Raw genomic sequence first — 25,055 nt, 5'->3', positions numbered from 1 at the left:
TTACATCTAGATGTAGAAGCACAGCCCTTCCTGTATTTGTCATTTTCTTTTCTTTTTTATCATCTTTGACAATCTGATGAGTATGAGGGAGCACACCAGAATTATTTAAATTTGCATTTCACCAATTATTAGTGACTTAAAGCATTTTTTCATAAGACTGTTGATAGTTTGGATTTCTTCCTTTAAAAACTGTTTCCATATCCCATGATCGTTTATTGATAACTCCTTATTCTTATAAACTTGAATTAATTTCCTGCATCTTAAAACCATAGAAATTTGGTACAAATTTTTTTTTATGAATTTCCTGCTTCTAATTTTGGCTAAAATGACAATGTTTGCTTACAAACTTTTAAATTTTATAAAAATAAAATTGTTTTACTTTACCTCCCATGAATCCTTCTGTCTTGTTTGATCCTAAACACTCCTCTATCCACAGATCTGAAAAGTAATTTCTTTAATGCTCTCTGAATCTGTCACATGTCGCCATTTACATCTAAATAATGTACTCATTTGGAGCATGTTTTGGAATGTGGTGATGCCTATTTATAACTTGTTTCTTCCAGTTTTCCCAATAGATTGTTGAATAATGAGCTTTTATCCCAAAGCTGAGACATTACACAAGGCTATACTGTTCATTCTCTCCTGTATATTATATAATTAATTTGTTCCACTGATCAACTTCTGTTTCTTCTCCAATATAAAAATTGATGACTATGGCTTTGCACTATATTTGAGGTTAGTACTGTGAGGACTCCTTCCAGTATCCTCCCACTCCTCCCCCCACAAATTAAATCCTGATATTCTTTATCTTTGTTCCTTCAAATGAATTATTGGTTTTTTTTTTCTATAAAGTATTTTTCTAGTTCTATAAAGTAATCCTTTGGTAGTCTGATTGGTAAACATTGAATAAGTAAAGTAATTTAGAAAGTATCATTTTTATTATATTGGTTTGGTCTAACCATAAACAAATAATATTTTTCTAATTACTTGGATCTGTTTTTATTTATGTATTTTGTAATTGTGTTCATTTGGTCCTGTGTGTCTTAGGAGGAAGACTCTTATTATACTATCTGCTGTTATTTTAAATGGAATTTTTCTTCCTATCTCTCCTACTGGATTTAGTGGTTAATACACAGAAATGCTAATAATTTGTGTGGGTTTTATTTTTGGTAATTTTGCTCAAGATGTTAACTGTTTTGATTAGTTCTTAGTTAACCAACTAAGATTCTTTTAAGTATCATATTTTTGCAAAAAATGATCAATTTATTCCCTGAATTTCTTCCTCCTGTATTATTTGTATATCTAGCATTCCTAGCACTATACTCAATGGTAATAGTGAAAATAAAGATCCTTAATTTTATTTCTGATCTATCTGATAAGGCCTCTACTTTTCCCCCCATAATAGTGCCAACTTTTGGTTTTCAGTAGATACTACTTTTCATATTAAGTAAAGTTCCATGTGCTTCCTATTTTTTTTTTAACAAGAATGGTTACTGTATGAAGAAAATGACATTATCAAAAAGCTTTTCCTAGATGAAAACATTACTAAACTTAGAATCAGAAAAACAGCATTAAAATATTGGCTCTTCATGTATATGACTTTGGCCAAGTCATTTGCACTTCATAGTCTAAATTTCCTTTACTAATGTGGAGGTTGGGCTGGATAATTTCTAAGGTCACATTTAATTTAGTCCTATGACCTTACATGTCAAGGAATAGCTGGAACTTGCTTTGGAAACAAAAACTAATGATCATTACTAAATTTGCTTTTGCAAAGCATTTAGCATAGTGTCTAGTACATAGAAGGTGCTTAATAAATGCTCAGTGACTGACAGCTTTGAAAGTCTTTGATATGAAAATATCAAAGTCATTGATATGAAAATAAACAAACATATCACATGATTACCTGCCATCATTAGTCAGTCACCAACCATTTGCTAAGGTTCTACTCTATACTAGGTACTGTGATGCTAACTTTAACTGTACTTGCATACAGACACCAAAAAAGGAAAAAACAAAAAATTGTCTCTGAGCTCAAAATCTAATGACTAGTCTAACTACTCAAAATCCCCAAAAGAATCCATGATAAATTAGTAATGTTTTATTGATTTATGGAAATCTTCAATTGCTGAGTTTTTCATAGGCTTATACCTACTGCAGCCAACTAGTCTGAGGAATTTTGTCTTAGAATTCTCTGTATCTTTGACAGCACAGTGGGTACCTTGCATACAACATCCATTCAACGAATTATTGGTTGGTTTCATTTTGCCTCTCTGGTGTAGTTAAATTGCACAAGGCAGAAATGATGGTTGATGAGACTTATAGCCTGAACAGCAGACAGTATTTTAACATGTACTTACTTCTCTGAAAGGGGCATTCATCATGTGTTACTAACACTTATTGATAGGTATATCCATTTGATACAAAATTATTATTACTTTAAGGGACTGCATGCACTTTATCAATGTGAATAGTGTCTCCATTAATGCAGATCAAAAAGTTCTCTATAATTGTCTTCAAGATTATTGAGGATGAAAAATTCATATTTCATTACTTGGGAATATAGATTTATAGCTTGAAAAGACCCAGACTCTTCATTTGATAGGATGACTTGCCCAAGATCACAGAAGTGGCAATTAAGCTGATGGACTAAAACCAAACCTCTGACTTCAGTCTGAAGGCTCCTTCTCCTGCACTGTGCTAACCTGTGGCCAAATTGGTGATAAAAACTTAAGAACATTGCTAGGCTGGTAGCTGTTAAAAAGACACACAATCCATCATCAGGCAGGTACTTGAAGCTCCTCTACCTTGATAAGCTCTAGGAGAGCTGCTTCTGCTCTACTCATATAGTCTTTAGGAGCTCAAGGCCACCTCCATCAAGATGAGGCACAAGAGGATAATTTTGGTATAAATAAAATACATAACAAATTGGCACTAATATTTTAAATCAAATTATTAAGAAATATGATACATATATGCTAGCTACAAATCAAAATCTATTTACTCACCTGTAAACATTTTGGTAACAGCCTTACTCTGTTTGCGTGCAGAGCAGAGAAGTAGCAGCCAAGGTGGAAAGAATTCATGATGACCAGCTAACAGCTCTGCCACAGTCCCAGACAAGCCTGAAGTCTGTTCACCTTCAGCAATATTACAACCTTCATCAACAGAATCAACAAGCAGATATAGACTCTGTTGGGGTGGCTTCATTCCCAAAAGAGGGAGGAGAACACACCTGTAAAAGACATATGCCTCTGAGTTTTTTAAAGTATATTATACTAATTGACTTTGATGTTTATACTTATCATTCAGTAAATACAAAGTATTAACAGTATGTAATTATTGTTATGAAATAAATTATAAAATAAAAAATATAAGAGTTTTAAGAATGAATACTTTATACAAAGATTCATGTTCTAGCTACAATTATTTCCTATTTCTAAAAAATCTATTTCAACAATAAAATAAAACTTCACTAATTCAACATAATAAAAGGGCAATTAATGTAGTACATGATATAAAAATGGATAAGATAATTGCTAAATCCCCTTCTAATCCCAATATTCTAGGATTCTATATTTGAAAAGCTTGAGTTGGAGAAGAGTTTTTAAAAGTAATATAGCTTTAGTATTTTAAATACATAATACAATTTAAACTAAGTTTAAAAAGTGTTAAATACAGAACTAGTTGAACAGTTCATCCTGTCTTAAGTACTTGTTAGTTTTTATTAACCTTAGGAAATTCACTTTAATCTGCCAGAGCCTCAGTTTATCCATCTGTAAAAGGGAGATAACAATACTTGCAATAGCAATAAAGTTGCTATTAGGAAAAGTATTTTGTAAATTTGAAGTGATACACAGATGTAAATTGTTATTACTAAAAGTATGTTTAGCAGAAACTCTTTGAAGACCTGCTTTAACAAAATATTATTTTGTAATTGTATCAATAATATTTATAACCTCACGTAAGAATGAAAATAAAGTAGCTGTCAAGATCAAAGTGTTCTATGCCAGGTTTGGTTCAGGCTCATCTGAGTACAAGATTAGAATTAAAAATCATAAAATCATTAACAAAATAAAATTTGCTTATCAATAGAATGGAAAGGATATTCAGTAAAGATACAGCATTGGTTCATTTGGGCAGAGTAACTCCTTATTTTCCATAACAGAATACCTAGTCAGAAGGGTATGCTAAATTCTACAGCAATGTTAAGTGCATTAAGGCTGAGAATCCCTGACTGCTCATGCATTTGGCTTTTATGACTTAGAAAAGTTATTCCAACAATTTGATTCCTAATTCCTTAGACTAATTAAAACCTTAAAAATGGTATGTGTGTAGTTAAATACATCCCAATGACATGTATAAAATTAATATTTATTTTTAGAAATTTTGAATTCCAAATTTTTTCCTTCTCTCCAACCTACCCCACCCATTGAAAATTCAAGTAATTTAATATTAATTATAGTTGTGAACCATACAATGCCAATTTCCATATTAGTTGTGTTGTAAAAGAATACAAAGACAAAAAAACTGAAGAAAAATAAAATTTTAAAGTTATGTGTTTAGAGTTTATCAATTCTCTTCTCGGAGGTAGATATCATTTTCCATCATGGGTCTTTTGGAATTGTCTTGGATCACTGTACTGATCAGAGTTGTTTTCATTTGTATAGTTAGAAAATCTTGAAACCTATTGAACTACATTTCCCAGAATTCCTTTTGATCTTTCAACCACGTTGCAGGGTCATGTTTTATATATATGGTTTGCTATAAGCACTTCCTCTTTTTCCCACTGCAGGGCTAAGGAAGGTGGCTTTTTGCTCTAGCTTTTTTATGTTAATTATTATTAATAAATCTTATTAAATATAATACTTAGAATATTGAATATTAATTTTGAAACTCACATTATGGCTTACCACATAGGGATAGAATTCTAAAAAAATTTTTTAAGTCTTAGAGAAAAGAATAGAGCCTAGATAAATTTTGCTAGCTGATTTTCTCCCGCTGCCAATTCTTGCATCCATCTGCTTGAGCCAGCATTCCTCACCACTGTTCTGCCCACTAATGCTGCTGTTGCTGCCAATTTAGCCCAAGTGGTACCTGCCCAGCCTGCAGCCTCTGCTTGCCATGACCAGACCCACTTTCGATGCTTTTTCCCCCCCTGGAAGGGTGAGACCCCCAATCCCTTTGGCTACCCCCACCCCATGTGGATTTTCCAGCCTATCCTAGCCATTTTCAGAAGGGGAGCATAGCATGGAACAGAAAAAACTGCGCTATTCAGTCCTACCCCTCTTCTAATTTTCAAGCAGATTTTATTTATTTTTTTTTTTTTTTGGTAACCTGACTTTGGGCTCCTACTGAAGGCTGCTGCTAGAGTTTTGGGATTTTGTCTCTGCTTTTTTGGCTTTTTCCTTCTGACCCAAAGAAAAGCCAGTCTCATGTGCAAATATGCTATTGTTCTCCCACAAAGTTTTGTTCTTTTTGTTTACTCTGTAAATAAAATCCATTCAGTTTTTTTTTTTTTCCTTTTTAAGGAATAATGCTCAAACAGCTTCCATTAGGGTGTCTTTTCTGACTTCTGATCCTGGGGGTTTTTGTGCTTATTGGATACCTTGCAGTTGAGAGCTTGACTAATCTTAAGATTCAGAGGGGAGATTCATCTTCCTACACCCCCTCACTATTTGGTCTGCCCAGCCTCTGCCACATACCCATTATGGTATTTGTCCACACTATGCCCAGTGCACATATGAGGAACTCCAAAGCAGTGACAAAAGAAATGCAAAAGAATGATAAAAACTGGGGGAGGGGAAGGAACTTTACTGAGATTTGGAGGTGAATTTTAAACTTTTTCAGACTCCATTGTTTTATTGTTTGCTAACCATTTTCAGTTTGTTCCCCTCCTTAATAATGAAGAAGTCTCTGTACTGGAATTGGTAGAAAAGACTTTTGAATTCAATGTCAGGCTTATTGTATTTGCTGATTGTTTTAAGGTTTAATTTTTTTTAGTTCATATATATTAATCTAATCAATATCTTTCTGTTACACTGAATCATTTTTAAGCTACTATGCTTTGTCTATTAGATATATTCTATTATAAGATTTTTTATTTGTACCTTTCCCCTATGACCGTACTGAAGAACATATCATTGTAAAAGCCTAAAAGTCCTTATGTATGCTGGACTTGTCACCATTAGATATATTCTACTATATGATTTTTAATTTGTACCTTTCCCTTATGACTGTACTGAAGAACATATCACTGTAAAAGCCCATAAGTCCTTATGTTTGCTGGATTTGTCACCTGATCCACTAAGGTCACATGTTGCTTATACAGCTTTTTCTTCCATTTTGCCTTTGTTAATTGTCACATAGATGATGATGGGTGGACGCCAACAAAACTGGTTACAACCCCACAGCCTTTGGAGAATATAATGACTTATGAATTTAAATTGTAATTTTAAGAGGTCTTCAGACATGATTTTTAGATATTTTGGGTTTTTTTCCAATCTGACTAATCATTTTGCCTGCCTCTGAGTGTAATAAGAGGTAAAGGGTCCACTTAGTAGGTGAAGTGATTATTATATAGTCCCCACCTCTACATTTATAAAAATGTAATGGATGAGACATATAACAGTCTCATACCAGAGGAGCTAGGAAGGTGTTCCTATAGGGCATGGTATCTCTGGATGGCTCCCAAGAGGGTGCATTTCACATAAAGCCTAAAGTAGCTTCTGCAAGATAGTGTTAACTCTTCAGTATAATCTACTTCCACTAGAACAATCTAGATTTCCTGGTGATGTTATATACTCCAAAAGGTTTTCATCAGCAGTATAGAGGCTTGTGTTTTCTCTAGGCTCTTCTGCCAAATTCTTGAATAATGGCAGTAATAGATTTTGTTAAAAATATCTTTGCCAAGGTTGAAAGATTTGTGATATCTATAGAACTTCTGACAAATATCCAGCAGCTCATAAGTTTTTTAAATGTCATACAGCAAGTGGCTATATAGAGACTAAAGTAATTCCTATATAATAATGGATTTGTTTGCTATTGTCATTAACTGGGCTATTGTGAATTTTGGGAATTTTAGTACTTTTTTTGAAAGTGCATTATCTACTATACTACTGTTTTATAAAACTTGTTACTTTGTGAAAATCATCTGCACTCACACAGTGGTTCATGGCCAAGTTAAAAAGGAAATGGAGGGGGCAGCTGGGTAGCTCAGTGGAGTGAGAGTCAGGCCTAGAGACAGGAGGTCCTAGGTTCAAACCCGGCCTCAGCCACTTCCCAGCTGTGTGACCCTGGGCAAGTCACTTGACCCCCATTGCCCACCCTTACCACTCTTCCACCTATGAGACAATACACTGAAATTAAGGGTTTATTAAAAAAAAAAAAAAAAAAAAAAAAAAAAAGGAAATGGATTTCATTTGGATGAGGAACCTTTGTATTTTACCTCTCATTGGCTGACACAGTGTGTTACTGATTGTAAGCTACATATTTTTGACTTTAAAAAAATTTTATTATTGGTTTTCTTCCTACAAGTGCAATATAATATTTGAGTTTTATTTTTTCTCTCCTTTTTTTTTGACTTGAAGCACATGTTACTAGTATTAAAAAGTTGTCTTTTTTTTTTTAAATTTTAAACTAGGGTAAGTTTAATAATGTCCATTTGCTTAGCATATAACGAACTGAATACCCAAAAAGCTTTAGCTATAGAAATAATGCCATTGATTGTTTAAAAATTATGGGACTTTGCTTTAATGATTCTTTCTGATTCCAGGAGAAGGAAACAAAAGAGCCACTGCACAATGCCAAAGAAGCACAAAGCTAATCTGCATCGTGCCAACTGGCACAAGGTCAAAGAAACCAACCAATCCCAGTGGGACTGATAAGATTTTGAGCCAAGACAAGAGGACTTGAACTTGTTTGGGGTTTGAGGTTGTAGCTGTTTTGACATATGTCAGAGGCAGGACTTCCCTGAACTCTAACAAGCACCTCACTTTGGCTGCCATTCTGGCCCCCATAATCTAGTCCCTTTTCTGTCTTTCATAGTGTGGCAAACTTTCTATAGTCCTATCTACTGATTGAGTAAGTGCATAATTACATAAATCAGTTTAATTGGTCCCTGATTCAAGGAGCTGTTATAGGTTTATTTTTCCTTTACTTAGATTTTTTAGACATAAGGCTTTGATATTTTATATTTAATCCACAAGTTATTTTTTCTCTTTTATTTGGATTTTTTGATGTTTTTGAATTTCTTTTGCAAATTGATTCACATAACTCATAACTAAGCCATGCATCCTTGAGTGATCCTTGTGTTTGTTATTATCCTCCTGGGGCTGGGGTGGGGAGGATGGGACTATGTTATTGTTGTAAACTTTTATTTGAATTTGAGTCTAATTTTGAACAAGAGGCTACCTCCCTGAATCCAGAAAGTGAACTGTTTGGAGAAGGCACCATTTGAAGATGCCTGCAGAGACCACACGCTGCAACAGGAGATCCAGAGTGAATTTGGGATTCATACTAAATTGATACTAAATTGAACTATGAAGGGTTGAAAGCATTTATTTTGAATGTGTGCTCTCATGCCAAAGGGGACTTCTCCCAAATTGTCTTTTTGTGAATGTAACAATCATTGTTTTTTTTCCTCTCTTTTACTTCCATTTATCCCCAAATTATTGTAATTTTCCTTTAGACACTGCAATATTTTATATGCCTTTAGTTAAAAATCAAGAGTTTTAAAGTTATATTTAAATGATCCTTTTGGGGAGACTGGTCTCCCAAAGGATCAAAGGGTGTGGGGGGGTGGATAGTTAGAAAATCTTGAACCCTTCTGAACTACATTTCCCAGAATTCCTTTTGATCTCTCCACCATGTGTGGTCATGTTTTTGTATATAGTTTACTATAAGTGCTTCCTCTTCCTCTTTTTCCCACTGCAGGGCTGAGGAAGGTGGCTTTTTGCTCTAGCTTTTTTATGTTAATTTTTATTAATAAATCTTATTAAATATAATACTTAGAATACTGGATATTAATTTTGAAACTCACATTATTGATCATCTTTATAATATTGCTGTTACCATGTACAATGTTTTCCTTATTCTACCCACTTCACTTTGCATGACTTCATCTAAGTCTTCTCAGGTTTTTCTAAAATCATCTTGCTCATCATTTCTTATAATATAATAGTATTCCATTACAAATCATATGTCACAACTTGTTCCCCAAAACTGATGGGCATTCTCTTAATTTCTAAGTCTGCCAACACACACAAAAAAAGCTTCTTATAAATACTTTTGAACAAACAGGTTCTTTTCCCTTTTCTTTGATCTCTTTGGGATACAGACCCAATAATGATATTGTTGGGTCAAAGGTTATACCATTTTATAACCCTTTGGATATAGTTCCAATCATTCTCCAGAAAAGTTGGATCAGTTCACAATTCCACTGATAGTGCGTACACTCTGTCCTAATCTTCTACATCCTCTCCTAACATTTGTCATTTTCCTTGTCTATAATGTTAGTCAATCTGACAGTTATGAAGTGGTCTCTCAGACTTCTTTTAGTTTGTATTTCTCTAATCAGTAGTGATTTAGAGCATTTTCTCATGTGACTACTGACTTTTGATTTCTTCCTCTGAAAACTATCTGTTCATATACTTTGGCCATTTATGAATTGTGGAATAGCTCTATTTATTTTATAAAATCTTACCATCCATCTTAGAATCAGTATGGTGTAGGAAGTGTCTGAAGTCAGATCTGAACCTAAAACTTCCTATCTCTAGGCCTGGCTCTCAATCCACTGAGCCACCCAGCTGTCCCTATCTATATATCTATATTTTTTTATAAATTTGGCTCAGTTCCTTATATATATATATGAGAAATGAGTCCTTTATGACAGAAATTTGACATGTCTTCTACCCTCCTCCCAGATTCCTATTTCCTTCTAATTTTGCTTGCATTAGTTTTGTTTGTGCAAAAGCTTTTTAAATTTCATATAATCAAAATTGTCTTTTTTAGGGGCAGCTGGGTAGCTCAGTAAATTGAGAGCCAGGCCTAGAGACCAGAGGTCCTAGGTTCAAATCCGGCCTCAGACACTTCCCAGCTGTGTGACCCTGGGCAAGTCACTTGACCCCCATTGCCTACCCTTACCATTCTTCCACCTGTAAGTCAATACACAGAAGTTAAGAGTTTAAAACTAAAAAAAAAAAAAAAAAAAAATGTCTTTTTTACTTCTCTTGACCCTCTCTATCACTTGTTTGGTCATTAACTCTTTCCTTATCCATAGATCTGACAGGTACATTTTTCCATGTTCCCTTAATTTAATTATGATATCACCCTTTATGTCTAAATCTTTCAGATCAAATAAGTCTTAAGGGCAACTTCAACACTTTAATGAAGAAACCAGTCTATGTGGTAGGGACCTTTCAATTTTCTTAAGATATGGATAGTGAATTCCTGGCAGTACAAAAGGAACTACTACTATGGGTCTCAATGAGATTAAGATCAGATGCTGCTCCTAAGAAATTCCATCCCTTTGGTGGCAAGGTCCTAAATGTCTTCTAGGGGATTATGGTCAAACTCAAATAAGATGGAAGCCATCTTATTCATACATAGGGATCTCCCCCCCCCCCCACATATGATTTAGTTTTAAAATGAAACAGTATCTATGTTTTATTATATTTTATGCATTTTGTGAAGTATTTCCCAGTTACATTTTAATCTCTTTCAGCTCACATTTGAGAGGGTTGTGGGCCATGTGTTTGATACCTCTGTTCTACAGGACCTTCTAACATTCAAGTTATTTTAGGACTGTTAATCAGTTCTGACTTTGGGTAAGAAATCTGATATAGGTAGCAAAGAAACATATGATGCTGTAAAGTCAGAATAGGACCCTGAAGAAACAAGACCATAAATTCCAGTCTTTGTCTCCCTCTTTCAGAAGGACCTCATCTAGAGACATGATCTGGGGCCACGGAGATAATGTCAGAACAGATCACAATTGACCACCCAATGTAAAATGGTGAAAATGACAAGATTCACCCTGTCCATAATCAGAATTTCTTTGTCTGTTATCCAGAACCCTTTCTCTCTTTCTGGGAGCACCATCAGAGGTAGTGATGTCAAATCTTTATCTACTTAAAATTCTCAACTGAGATTCTGAGGGATTTATGGAAAAGAATGCTCTCCACATTCGGAGGAAGAACTACTGGAGTGGAAACAAAGAAGAAATACAACCCCTTTAACACATGGGTTGAGGCGGGCATGTTTGGGGATGTAGACTCGAAACTCCACACCAATGCAACTATCAACAATTTGGAAATAGGTCTTGATTGATGATGGGTTAAAACCAGTGGAAATGCGCATTGGCTATGGGGGGGTGGGGAGGAGGGAAGGGAAAAGTAAAAACATGTAACCATGGAAAATTTTTCTAAAAATATAAAATATTTAAATTTAAAAAAATCACAGTAAAAAAAAATTCTCAACTGAGGAAAAGCCCCATTCTACTACAAGAGCTAGGATCCCTTTTCTTCCAAGTAAATTCATATTCACGATAGTTACAGAAAGACAATTTCACACTCCCCACAACAGGTAAATTATTTCATCAAACCTAAGAGCCCAGACTTCTAACATACTTAGCTTTTATAACTTAGTCAAAAGGAAAGTTATATCAACAGTTGAGGATGATTGCCTTTCAGTAAGAAACTAGCCTATTTTGGAAGGCCTTTTCCATTTTCTTAGGCTCTGCATGGTGAATTTCCACGTGTTCAAGAGAGTCTACTGGAATGAGTCCTAGCCAAATTAGTTTTAGATGCTTCTTCTACCAAATATAAGGATATCTATGTTTAACTCCCCTCCCTTACCAAATCAAAAAGTGTTTGATTCCCTGTTTATTTCTTTCCTCCTGTTTTTGGAGGAGGATGTAATTTTCCTTCTAGCTAAGGCTAATCCTTTCATCTCTGGAGCTGTGACTCCCTTGCTTTTCTATGTCTATCTCCCTAGTGCCAGTACACTTAAATTAATGTATGCTTCTTCATTCATTCATCTCCTCACCAGCTAGCTCTTCTGAGTTCTTGCTCTTCAACCCTTCTCTTTCTTTACTAGCTCCTTCTCTAGATTTAACTTAAAAAAAGTTTTTTCCTAATCCCACTAACTGAGCTACTACAATTTCTCACCTCTCTTCACTACTAAGCTTTCAAAGAACAGTTCATATTCTCAGTTCCATACACTCAGTTCTTCAGACCCTTGTAAAATGGCTTTCATAGCACAGGCATAGCTAGTCCTTAGTATATTTAAAGATGATTATAAAGTTGCCTTTCAGCATCTCCTTTGTGATGATCAATCTCTCTTTTTTAAGTTTATATTACTTTCTAGGCCATCAATCACATTTACAGCTATTCTCTGAAGCCTTTCCAGATTTTCTTCTACATTTCACTTTAATTGTGCCTTGGGGATTTTTATCAGTGCTCAATGGAAATGGGAAAATTGGCAATTTATGTTTCTACCTATAATCATTCTTTACCTATATTCAATAAAATTCTTTATTTCCTACTCATTCTTTTTTTTTTTTTTAAACCCTTACCTTCCATCTTGGAGTCAAAACTGTGTATTGGCTCCAAGACAGAGGAGTGGTAAGGGCTAGGCAATGGGGGTTAAATGACTTCCCCAGGGTCTCACAGCTAGGAAGTGTCCGAGGCCAGATTTGAAACTAGGATGTCTCTAGGTCTGATTCTCAATCCACTGAGCCACCCAGCTGCCCCCATTTCCTTATTCTATTTACCATTTCTTTTTACTACTCTGTATTTATTGGGTTTGATTCCATTTATTTCTGATCTTTTCCAGTTAGCAATTTGAATTTTAATATTATATTCAATATGTTCTGACATCTATTGATGCTTAATGTTTCATCCAAACTCTTATTAATAACAAAACTTAATTATCTTTAAAATTGGAGAGAACAGTGTCAAAAAGCCAAACAGGTGGTCTGAGTAAAAGCTCTTGTGTATTGTGGAAAGGATGTACAGAAAATTCAAGAGGTGTCAAATCCTCTGTAAATAAACCTTCCCTCCTCTTAATCTTGAGGAGGCAGGAGATCATAAAGCATTAGGCAGGGATTAATGGGAAGAGCCATAAGAAAGAGGAAACAGTTTTCTGGAAGTGATGACAATATAGATAGGTATCTGAGGGCAGTGAGGAGAAGTTAAAGGCCTTAACACTTCCAGCTAGACATGCCTGAGGCAATTCAGTAATTGAAGGAAACTTCTGGAAAAGATAGCACCTGTGGGAAAATCAGGCAAGAGCCTAAGGCATAGACATGAAAGTACAGAGAGTGCCAAATCCAGAGAGGAGATGCTGTGGGAGGAACTCAGCTTCTATTAGTGCAAGTTCACTGATAGAGCCTCTCCCCACAAATGCTGGTAAACTTTATGGATGGGCTTTAAAAATGAACTATTATGAAGAAAAAGAAGGTAGAAAGCAACACTCACCATGGAATGAACAATAACTATTGCCCTGTTAATAAGACATGGACACGCAAAAAGCCAAAATGCTATATTCAGGGAACAGCAAGTAGGCCAATTTAGATGGAACCTAGTAGAGTTTGTACAGGGGAATAATGTGCAATAAGCCTCAATTGTTAAGAGCTCTAAATGTCAGGCGGAGGCAACTGCATTTTATCTAAGAGGCAATAGGAACCCCTGAAGATTTTTGAGCAAGGGAGTGCACATTCTTGTCTTAGAAAGATTACTTTGCCCAGTGTGGTAAAGATGGATCAGAGTGGAGAAATTGAAGGGAGAGATACCAATTAGGAAGCTAGTTAAATAAATTCAGGGACTAAAGAGCATGGTCACTATGCAAATGGAGAAAAGGGGACAAGAGATGCAGAGGTAGAATCAAGCAGATTTGGCAAGGAACTGTTTAAGAGAAGGAAGGAGGTTGAGAGGAAAGAATCAAGAATAACTTCAGGGAAGGTAGGTGACACAATGGATAGAATACTGGGCCTAGAGTGAGGAAAACTCCTCTTCCCAAGTTCACATCTAGCCTCGCACTTACTAGCTATGTGACCCTGGGCAAGTACCTTAATCCTGTTTGCCTCAGTTTTCTCATCTGTCAAATAAGCTGAAGAAGGAAATGACATATCACTTCAGTGTCTCTGCCAAGAAAAATCACAAATGGGGTCACAGAAACATGACTAAAAATGCCTGACCAACAACATAGAAATTATTAGCTTTATCATCTTTGTTTTGGGGCAATTAGATAGTATAGTCGACAGAGTGCCAGACTTGGAATCCCAAAAGCCTGGGTTCATATCTGACCTCAGGAATGTCCTAGCTGTGTAGCTCTGGGCAAGTCACTGAACCCCAACTGCTGCTCTTCTATTTTAATTGATACTAAGACAGAAGGTAAGACTTTAAAAAGCAAAACAATAACTTCAAAGTTATCAACTATATATGAATGGAAGAGTGGTAGTATCCTCAATAGGAATAGGGAAGAATGGCAGGTCAGTCTGGAGAGATAATGAGCTCCTATTTTGGACATCTTTCATTTATCTAAAGCTCAATCTATCCCTGTAAGATTTTATACAAGTTATAATTATTTTATACTTGAATACTTTTAAGTATATTTCATACTAGTCCTACCATCAGAATACTCTCTCCTCCCTTGACTTTCAAATTCCCCCCTACCATCTCTTTCTGAAATTCTTCCTGTTCTTCCAGATCCATGGGATTTTCCAAGAATATTTGGTACTCTTCTCTTTTAAAACTGTGTCCCAATTGGCAATTTCATTGCCTCTGCAGAGATGCTATAATCACCACTACAAAGACGAATGCCAAATTTCTATCTTCAACTCTGCCTCTTTCCTGAGCTACAGATCCACATTTCCAAATGCAGCCTGGAGGAGGCCCCTTTCTCCACCCGACACTGGCCAACCACAACTCATCCAAGTGCTAGGAGAGTCCAAGAAGGGAAGTGTTTGTGTATATTCGGAAGAAGATTTCCCCACAGTGGCTATCTTTCCCTTAAGTTTTCTGCAATTTCGGAATTTTGTCAAGCATGTCCAGCTGGAGGCCTTAGATTATCTATCATTATTGTTACCACTATAAGGATAAAAAATGATAAAGGCTGCTATAATACTATAAATTAGTATTTTAATTAAAGCCATGCTGATAGATAAAGTTATTAGACCACGCGCTTGTAAGCATTCAAAATTGCCGCCTCCATTTTGTTACCCCTCGTCTCTCCCGGAGCCTGCTAGCCAAGAGACCACTTCCTCCTAACCCAGGAGATTATAAACTCTTCCCTGCGTGGAGACATAGGTGTCCCCACGCCCAAAGAACCGGAACCGGAAACCCGTTGGACCACGGGAAATGTAGTTTGATAATGTCCATAGAAAATACATATATATACTTAAAGATGACATCTCCCAAATTTCACTTTTACACCACCTCCTGAAACCTAAGTTTCCTCTTTCTTAAGATGGTTCTTATTAATCCTAGCCTAGTGTTTTATGAGCAAATGCTCCATTTTCCCATGATTAAGAGTAAGGATTTCTTTTCTAGAGAACTTGACCCTTGGATTTTCTCCACACATCTTCTACATACATGAGAACCTTTAGTCAAACCACTCTCTGAGACTATTTATTCACTCCAACTAAAATAATAATTAAGTTATCTTGTAATGTTCTCTATCTCTTGCTTGGTCTTAAAATCTTTTCTTACCCAAAGATCTGACAGGTAGACTATTCTATATTGACCTGATTTATTTATAATTTCCCCTCTTTATAAAAGTTTGTCATTTATCCATTTTGAATTTATCTTGGTATAGGGTGTGAGATGTTCATCTAAACCTAATTTTTCCCATACTGTTTTTCAATTTTCTCAGCAGTTTTTGTCAAATAGTGGGTTTTTGTCCCAAAAGCTGGGATCTTTGGGTTTATCAAACACTAGCTTGCTGAGGTCATTTACGCCAAGTGTAGCCACAGGTCACCATCTTTCACATTTTTTTTATTAGTTCCCTTGATAGTCTTGATCTTTTGTTCTTCCAGATGAACTTTGTTATAATTTTTTCTAATTCTATGAAAAGGTTTTTTGGTAGTTTGATAGGTATGGCACTAAGTAAATTAATTTAGGTAGGATTGTCATTTTTATGATGTTAGCTCATCCTATCCATGAGCGATCAATGTTTTTCCAATTGTTTAGATCTAGTTTTATTTGTGTGAAGTGTTTTGTAGTTGTGTTCATACAATTCCTGAGTTTACCTTGGCAAATACATTCCCAAATATTTTATATTATCTAGAATGATTTTGAATGGAGTTTCTCTATCTAAATCTTGTTGCTGAGTTTTGTTGGAAATATATAGAAATGCTGATGATTTTATGTGGGTTTATTTTGTACCCTGCAACTTTGCTCTTATTTCCATTAGCTTTTTAGTTGGTTTTCTCGGATTCTCTAAGTATACCATCATATCATCTGAAAAGAGTGACAGTTTGGTTTCCTCATTGCTTACTTTAACCCTTCAATTTCTTTTTCTTCTATGATTGCTACTACTAGCATTTCTAGGACGATATTAAATAGTAGGCAATAATGGGCATCCCTGCTTCATTCATTAACTTATTGGAAAGACTTCTAATTTTTCCCCATTGCAGATGATACTTGTTGATGATTTTTTAAAAATACTGCTTCTTATTTTGAGGAAAGGTCCTTCTATTCCTATACTTTCTAGTTTTCAATAGGAATGGGTGTTGTATTTTGTCACAGGCTTTTTCCATATCTATTGGATAGTTAAGTTTAGAGACAACATTAAGCTTCAGTAGTTACAAGATATGTTGGATATAAAATTAAAATTAACTGAAAAAGAACAGAAATAAATGATATCTATCTTAATAAGTACAGAGTAGTAAATTTTAGAAAGTAAAAAATTGCACAAATACAAGGCAGAGAATGACTGGATATATGAAAATATATAAAATGTCAATTTTCCTATTTCCATTAAATAGATTCTTTTTCCCTTCTCCCATGTTACTACCAATGTCCACTTTTCCCCTCCTACCCCTACTGCCTAGGCAGAAACCTCCACCCCATTCCCATCCCTACCCCTCCCATGGGAAAATCTGAATCTTCATTCTACTTAGAAGTACTGGCCTTCTTCCCAATGGGGGGGTTTGGATGGACCCCTCCAAGTTTGTACCCTATAGAGTAGATATAGACACTTACACTGTTTGGATGAGTAGAGAATCATCAATTATTATTCTTCCAGTAAAGCAGAAGAGCTAGGTGGCACAACAGATAGAGGTTGGGCTTGGAGTCCAGAAGACTTCCTGTGTCAGACAGTACCAACCAGACTTTACTATCTTACTACACTGTTCATTTCCCTAGGGAATTGCCATATGACTTTCCAGTGTACCTGAAGGATGATTGGGCTCTGCCATATTCTCTGACATCTAAGATTTTCCATTCCATCCTGTCTAAAGTCAAATCTTCCTATATATGTTTTCTTCCCCAATTAGAGTGTATACCCTTTGAAAACAGAGGCTGACTTTTTTATTTGTATTTTCAGATCTTAGCATGGAGCTTGGCATATAGTAAGTACATAATAAATGACTTTTCATTCATTCAAGTCCCTTTAAGATAGCTCTATCAATCTGGAAACTTCAATTTCCAAAATCGTTTATTTTTCTCCAAAATTTGCTTTCCCATCTGACTTTACATTTTCAGTCTATAGTATCACTATTCAACAAATCTCTCAGATTTCAAACTCAAATTTTTACATTTTCTTCTTTTTTAAACCTTACTTTTCATAGTTAGCATTCTACTTATGCCTTCTATCCTATTCCCCATCTTGCAGAATTTCTGTCCAACAAAAATATCGCTGTGTCCTTGAAGTCTTCTTTTTTCTTTTCCAGATTTTTTCTTTTTTTCCTTTAATTTTTTTTAATTTAAACATTTATTAATATTCATTTTTAACTTTTTTAAATTTTTTAGAAAAAAATTTTCCATAGTTATATGATTCATGTTCTTACTCTCTCTTCCCCCACCCCCCAGTAGCCGAAGCACATTTCCACTGGTTTCTTCCTGTGTCATTGATCAAGACCTATTTCCATATTATTGATAATTGTTCTAGGGTGGTCATTAAGAGTCTGCATCCTAATCATGTCCAAAGGTAGTCTTCTTTGATCTCACCATTCAGTAATGATCATTCCCCCTTGTAACTTTTGTATTTTAATGGATCTACAGTGCAAGTATTCTTTCGTTCCAATGAAGTAAATGACAAAACTACCATCTATTCTCATCCAATGTAATTCCTATTTATATTTTCCTTGAAACTCTCCAAAGATGATCTAGTTAGAATTTGGGGGGCTTTCTCTGGTTTCCTATAATATTTCATGGGTATGAGTGCAACCATGTAATGATGATAAAATAGACTCTCATATCTCTCCCTGACATTGGCTTTGCTTAGGATCATACCTAGAATTAAAGTGGGAAGGGATATAAGGGTCATTAAGTTCAATACTCATTTTAGAGATAAGAAAACTGAGGCTTAGGGAAGATAGGTGACTTGCACAAGGCCACATAACTAGCAAATATTAGAGCCAATATTTGAACTTGAGTCTTTGTGATGAAAAGTTCAGCACTTTCACCAGAACACCACACTACCTACCAATGCTGCAGAGTAAAAAAGATATGTGCAATCTTCCCTCCTTATGACAGAACAACAAAACTGACAACTGTTGTTAAAAGCTCCAATATTGTGCTTAGGACATCAAGGCATTATTTTTAGCAAATTTAAATAACTAATTTCTCAATGTCTATACTCTATATCTTCTGCCTGACATTCAAGGCTTTCTCTAGTCTTATTAGTCCATTTATACAACTTAGTCTATTATATCTCTATGAACACAAACCCACCTTCCTAGCTAGATCTTCACAGTCCTGAACATGCCATGCACCTTCCTAATCACTCTCCCTTAAATAAAGTTCTACTTTCAGAATCTAAGAAGTAGTGATAAGGGTATGGTATGGTATCAGCAAGAATAGAATAGCTGTCAGAAAAGAAGAATCTGAGGGCAGCTGGATGGTTCAGGGAAATGAGAGCCAGGCCTAGAGATGGGAGGTTCTAGGTTCAAATCTAGCCTCAGATACTTTCCAGCTGTGTGACTGGACTAGTCACTTAACCCCCATTGTCTAGCCCTTAACACTCTTCTGCCTTAGAACAAATACACAGTATTGATTCTAAGACAGAAGGTAGGGATTTTTAAAAAAAGAAAAGAAAAAAAAAAAAAAGAAAGGAAGAATCTTTGGGTTTAAGTGCATGGATATGAAAAGTGAGGAAGAAAGGAAGAATGAAGCAAACTTGGCCTGTATATAATTTCCAAATACTCTGTTAAAGTATTAAAAATGTGGAACACATATAATTGAGGATAAAATTGCAAATCAGAAAGTAAAATTCTACAGTACAGAACAATCAGGATAAAAATGGTAAAATTTTTGTTGTTCTCCCTATAAATTTGCTAAAATATTCTCTAAACAAAGAAAATAGAGGGTAATAAATAATAAATTGCTAAACTCACAAATTACCTTTACACAATGTAATATAGTTTCAAAAACTAAAACCCACAAGTCAAGAGAAATTTGATGACTCTAGGTTTCCTCTACATTTCTAAATTCCCTCAAAGGGATTTATTTCATCCATGTGGGATTATACGTAAGATTTTATTAATCAATATGAATTTATCCTAACATGCCAGGCACTGCATATTCCTACAGAGAATGTGAAGACAAAATTAACCTACAAAAGCAGACACAAAACATATTTAAAATAAATAAAAGGTAACTAGAAGGGAGAGACTACTATTATCAGAAGGGGAACCTAAAATTCATCCTGTAGAAGGTATGGAGCTTGAGTTATTTTGAAGAAACAAAGGTTTCGATAGACTGAAATGAGGCCTGAATGCATTCCCAACATAGGGGCCAGTCTGTGGCTCATTATGTATGTGAAGTAAGGAAGACTAACAAGCAGACATTTAGTAGGATGAGATACACAGAGATACCTATGTTCTATTATATAAAAGATTACTTCACTGACATTAAATACAGGTAAGGCATAAGTATTACTAGATGGGGAAAAAAATGGCAAAGCTTTCCTTACTACTATTTACAGATACACACACACACACACACACACACACAAGATGCTTACTGAATAGTACCCGCCATTTAGTAATCCTTTAATGAATGCTTGTTGATTGACTGATTGATGTCTAGTTCCTAAGAGGGACAGAGGAAATCTACCGCTTGCTAGATACTGGGGAACATACGGTCTAGTTCTCAATAACCCAACTATTGTCAACACTCCTGGACCTGAAGGGCCTGTCCTCAAATAATCAGTGACTTGTTTTGTAAAAATAAAGTTAAGGATGAATATCCTAAAAGGCATTATGTGAGTATTTGAAATGCTCACTATACACATTTTCTAAACATATAATGCAAATGTTAAAATATATTACAGGGTAAGATTAGACAAATGTTATTATCACCATGAACAAGCAGTAAGTAGAAGCCTTGCCTTATTTTACAAGTCCATATGGAAAAAGCATTATATTTGTTTTCTTTGTTAATTTCTTTTTTAAAGCAGTAATTGTATATTGCATTCTAATATTTCTTCTTACATTGGTTAAAAGCACGGGCCTAGATTCCAAAGAAATATACCTCCCTCTTTCTCCTTTGTTCAAAACTCTCTTAAATGTAAGAATACTGCCAATATCCTCCCAGTGCAGCTGGCCTTTAGTTAGCAGGGGGAAAGGCAGCTGCAAGCCTATTAGACTAATTTTAAATTAAGAGCCATCCACTGTTTTTTTTTTTCTTTTTTAAACATAAGTTTACTTGATGCCTCTTGCTTAGGAAGTCAATTTCCCTTTTAAAGTGCCATAAAACTTACAACAGTATGCAAATTTTTGTTCTGGTTAGAAACTACTGAAATGGCTTGGAAAAATCTTCCCAGATGAACTTGCTACTCAAAAATTCCCCACCTTCTAGTCATTCTAGACAGCAGTTGCCAAAATTCCTTCTTCTCCTTTTCAGTTTAAAATGTGCCATTTCACTCATGGAATAAAGGCAGTTTAACTACAATAATCATTGCTAGTTTGTTCATAAATTTGACCTTCACATTTACATAAAGTATATTTTTTAAATCTATTTTTAAGGAGACTAATAAAAGTGGAATAAAGGTTCATGTATCCTATGTTTAATCAAGAAAAGAATCAGAAGGTATAATTTTAAATTTTAGTTCATGAAAAAACAAGTTTCTTACAAACTAGTGTAATTATAAAACAACTAAGTGAGTTTGTTCAGCTTAGCTATCTGCATATACTACTGACTTTTCTAACAAAAAACTCCTTCATAATTTTAATCATCAACCAAACACTAAACATATCCTGGAAGGTTCCCTACTTTGTCACTTTTCCCACATCATGCAGGAATCAAAGCAGCATTAAGTTTTGCTAGGTGAGGCCCTTTAGGCGCTGTACCATTTATTAACTGACTATCCCTGGGTAAATCACTGAACCTCTTGTGGGCCTGAGGTTTCTCATCTGGAAAATGAGAAGGTGGCCTAGATGATCCCTGAAGTCACTTTTAGCTCTAAATTTGTGATCTTATCAACTTTTGAAAAAATTAATCAGACAGTGTTCAAAGCTAGTTGTGACAATTCACAATTCTTTTAAAGCTCCTCTGATCATTAATTCTTTGGAGACTCCACTCAGAATGTGAGCATAGTAGCTCACAAAAGAAGAATTCTTTTTTTTTGGAGCATGGGAACAGTGATCAAAGCAGTACTGCTCAAATCATTGGCCCTCAAGTCAAAAGCTGACTACCCTCCTTCTAAATAACTCAACTAGAAATGGTTAGCAATGTTCTTCACACCTTTCCCAACCAAAGGAAATGAACAAGAGGGCAAACTGAAGCAGGAAATTGGGTCATTAAACAAAGAAAGGAAAAAATAAAGTGAAAAGGGTCAAAATTACTTATGCCTAGATATTTAAAGAGAAGACAAGACTTCCCCTTCATCCAAAAATCTGTCAAATCAATATTTTCAATTCCTCCTGATTCAAAATCATGTTTAATATTTCTCTCTACTCATCTAAGAGAAAAAGTACACTGATACTGAAATTCATCTGGAAAATGTTATTAACAGGTAAATCATAACACATGAAATTGTTTTTGTAACTTTTCTTAATGTCATTTTGTGGAGTATACTTAACATTCGTTTTCAAAATTCAATATATATTTGAAGTGTGCTACTCAGTTCTAAGGATTATAGGCTCAGAACTATTAAGAATCTTAAAATTATTCTAATCCAACTTCCTCATGTTGCAAAGAAAACCCAGAAGGTAAAGTGATTTGCCTAGGGTGGAGCCAAGTCAAACTTGAACCCAGTCCTCTAGCCCTAAATTCAATATTCTTTCCACTACAAAATGCCAGGAACTAATTCTATCCTTTTTAAGACAATGTGTTAAAACTTAAATGGAAAAAAAAACACACACATACACAAACAAACTCTGGACATAGGAAGTATGATGCCCAATTTTAAACAAGAATATTAGAGCAATTTGATCAAATCATATTAGTGAAGGAATGAAAAAATAGATGCAAAACTAATTAGAATTGTTCATACAAGTGACAGAGTTACTATTTATAAAAATTTCACTGTTTTTCTAAACACAAATAATTAAAATTTTTGTTTGCTAGTAGTACTAGAAAAGTTAGTTGTTTTTTAGACTTTCCTCAATCCAGGCTGCAAAAAATTGCTATTGGTGTTCAGTTGTGTCCAGCTTTTCCTAGACTGTCTAGCCATGCAGTTTTCTTGGCAGAGATATAGGAATGATTTGCCATTTCTTTCTCCAGTGGATTAAGTCAAATAGTTTAGTTAAATGACTTATTCAGGTCACAACACTAGCATCTGAGGCCAGATTTTAATTCAAGTCTTCCTGACTCCAGGATCAGTGCTTTATCCACTGAGCCACTTACCTTCCTCCTAAGTGACTTCTCCAAGGTCACACAGTTAGTAGGTATTTAAGGCCACATTTGAACTTAAGTCTTCCTAATTCCCAGACTCAGCACTCCATTTACTGAGCCATCTAGCTCCCCCTGAGGTCACATAGCAAGGAAGTTCTGAGACTGAATTTGAACTCAGGTCTTTCTGATTCCAAACCAAGCACCTAGCTACCTAAAAATCATGTCTTTTACAGTCTCTTTCCATGTCTTTGATGTTTCTAAGTATGTCTGTTTGTACATTGTTTTGATTTCCTCTATTATCTTTGCTGTTTCTGTCCCATATGTCATTTTTTTATACTTTGCAAGTCCTGTAACTGCATTTCTTCATCTAAGGCAGTGATTCCCAAAGTGGGCGCTACCGCCCCCTGGTGGGTGTTGCAGCGATCCAGGGGAGCAGTGACGACCACAGGTGCATTTATCTTTCCTATTCATTGCTATTAAAATTTAAAAAAAATTAATTTTCAGCAGACTAAGTAATATTTTTTCTGGAAAGGGGGCGGTAGGCCAAAAAAAAATTGGAAACCACTGCTCTAAGGTTTCTTTTCTTTCAGTCATGGTTCCACCATCCCCATCCACCATTTTAAACTCTCAACTTTTGTCTACTTGGCTTTTTGTCCCTTTCTTGCCTTTTCACCCTTTCCCTATGATTTTGTGTGCTAACACAGAGGCCTGGCATCATGCACTAGCTTGTGTTCCTGAATATCTTGGTCTGACTCTCTGTGATAGGTACTTTTCCATTTCTTGAACACTTGGAATTTTACTATGTGTATTTCTCAAACGCCCACACTCATGATTGCAGCATCTATCATTTTTCCTGGCATAAGAATTATTTTGATTGTATTTTGAGTTGGAATAGATATTAGAGTAAGTTTTCCTTCAGTTATTGGTGCTATTTGGGTTCTTGAAGTTTATATTTGTTTATACCAACAATCTTTCACAAAATGGCCCCTTCTCTCACAAAGGTAGCATTTTTTTTTTTATGTCTGTGCTCCGTCTAGGTTGGTATTGTGATCTATTCATGTTGTTCTTAGCTTGCAAGGTTGCTAAATTTTTTATTTGCTCAATCTCTTTTTGTTTAACTGTAGATTTTGCTTCTTTCAGTTGTTTCTTAAGGTCACTAATGATTTCATCATTAGACTTCTCTGTCTGTTTATTCTCTACCATCCCCTCTGATCCTGACTGGATATAGTTTACTATTTTCCTCAATTCTTCCAAAAGCAATTCCTCCCACCCCGGACATTGAGTCTGGAAGTAAGACTTGATAGGCAAACCACTTCCCTTGATGAATTGTCTGCGAATGTGCTGCATATTTTTCTCCCCCAGATCAGTGAACCTGAGAATAAGTTCTCTGGCTTCGAGGACCTGGTCAAGAAAGGTATTGGGGTGTTCTCTAGCTTTCTGCCTAAATGCCTCAAACTGAAACCAGACATTTGGTCTTTTTGCTAGTTTTGCCATTCCCTGCATTAAATCTTGCCTACAGAGTTTCAGATAAGCACGATTTTGTAGGTTAGCTAACTCCATGTCATCATACACTTCAGGCCATGATGTTAAGTGATTATTTTCCTGGGTCTCCCTAATAAATTGTTGGGCTTGGGCTGGGCTAAATAATTCTCCTAAAAGAATTTCAACATCATGATAAGAAGGATCATAAATCTTGACCTCACACCTAAATTCTTTCAAGCATTGTTGAGGTTTTGTGTTCCAACTGCTGAACCCCATTTTTAGGCTGTCTAGATCACTGCTGGTAAATGGGGTATGGGTCTTTATTTTTTTTTTAATAATTTTTATTTTTTAGAAAAGTTATCATGGTTACATGATTCATGTTCTTACTTTCCCCTTCACTACCCAACCTCCCCGCCACCATAGCCGATGCGCATTTCCACTGGTTTTAACATGTGTCCTTGGTCAAGACTTATTTCCAAATTGTTGATAGTTACATTGGTGTGGTAGTTTTGAGTCTACATCCCCAATCATGTCCGCCTCAACCCATGTGTTCAAGCAGTTGTTTTTCTTCTG

At 35.3% G+C, this 25,055-nt stretch overlaps 1 protein-coding gene across 1 annotated transcript in view; it reads right to left on the bottom strand.

Moving 5' to 3' along the window:
• Positions 1–25,055, bottom strand: part of ANKRD50 (ankyrin repeat domain 50) — a 73,674-nt gene that overhangs the window by 22,480 nt on the left and 26,139 nt on the right. The window contains exon 2 of the mRNA XM_044682188.1: positions 3,009–3,235. Coding sequence (XP_044538123.1) covers positions 3,009–3,235 — 227 coding nt within the window. The remainder of the gene's footprint in view (positions 1–3,008; positions 3,236–25,055) is intronic.

The sequence above is a fragment of the Gracilinanus agilis genome, chromosome 6 (genome assembly GCF_016433145.1).
Source record: "Gracilinanus agilis isolate LMUSP501 chromosome 6, AgileGrace, whole genome shotgun sequence".
NCBI classification, from domain to species: domain Eukaryota; kingdom Metazoa; phylum Chordata; class Mammalia; order Didelphimorphia; family Didelphidae; genus Gracilinanus; species Gracilinanus agilis.
This window is presented reverse-complemented; position numbering and strand designations above follow the sequence as displayed.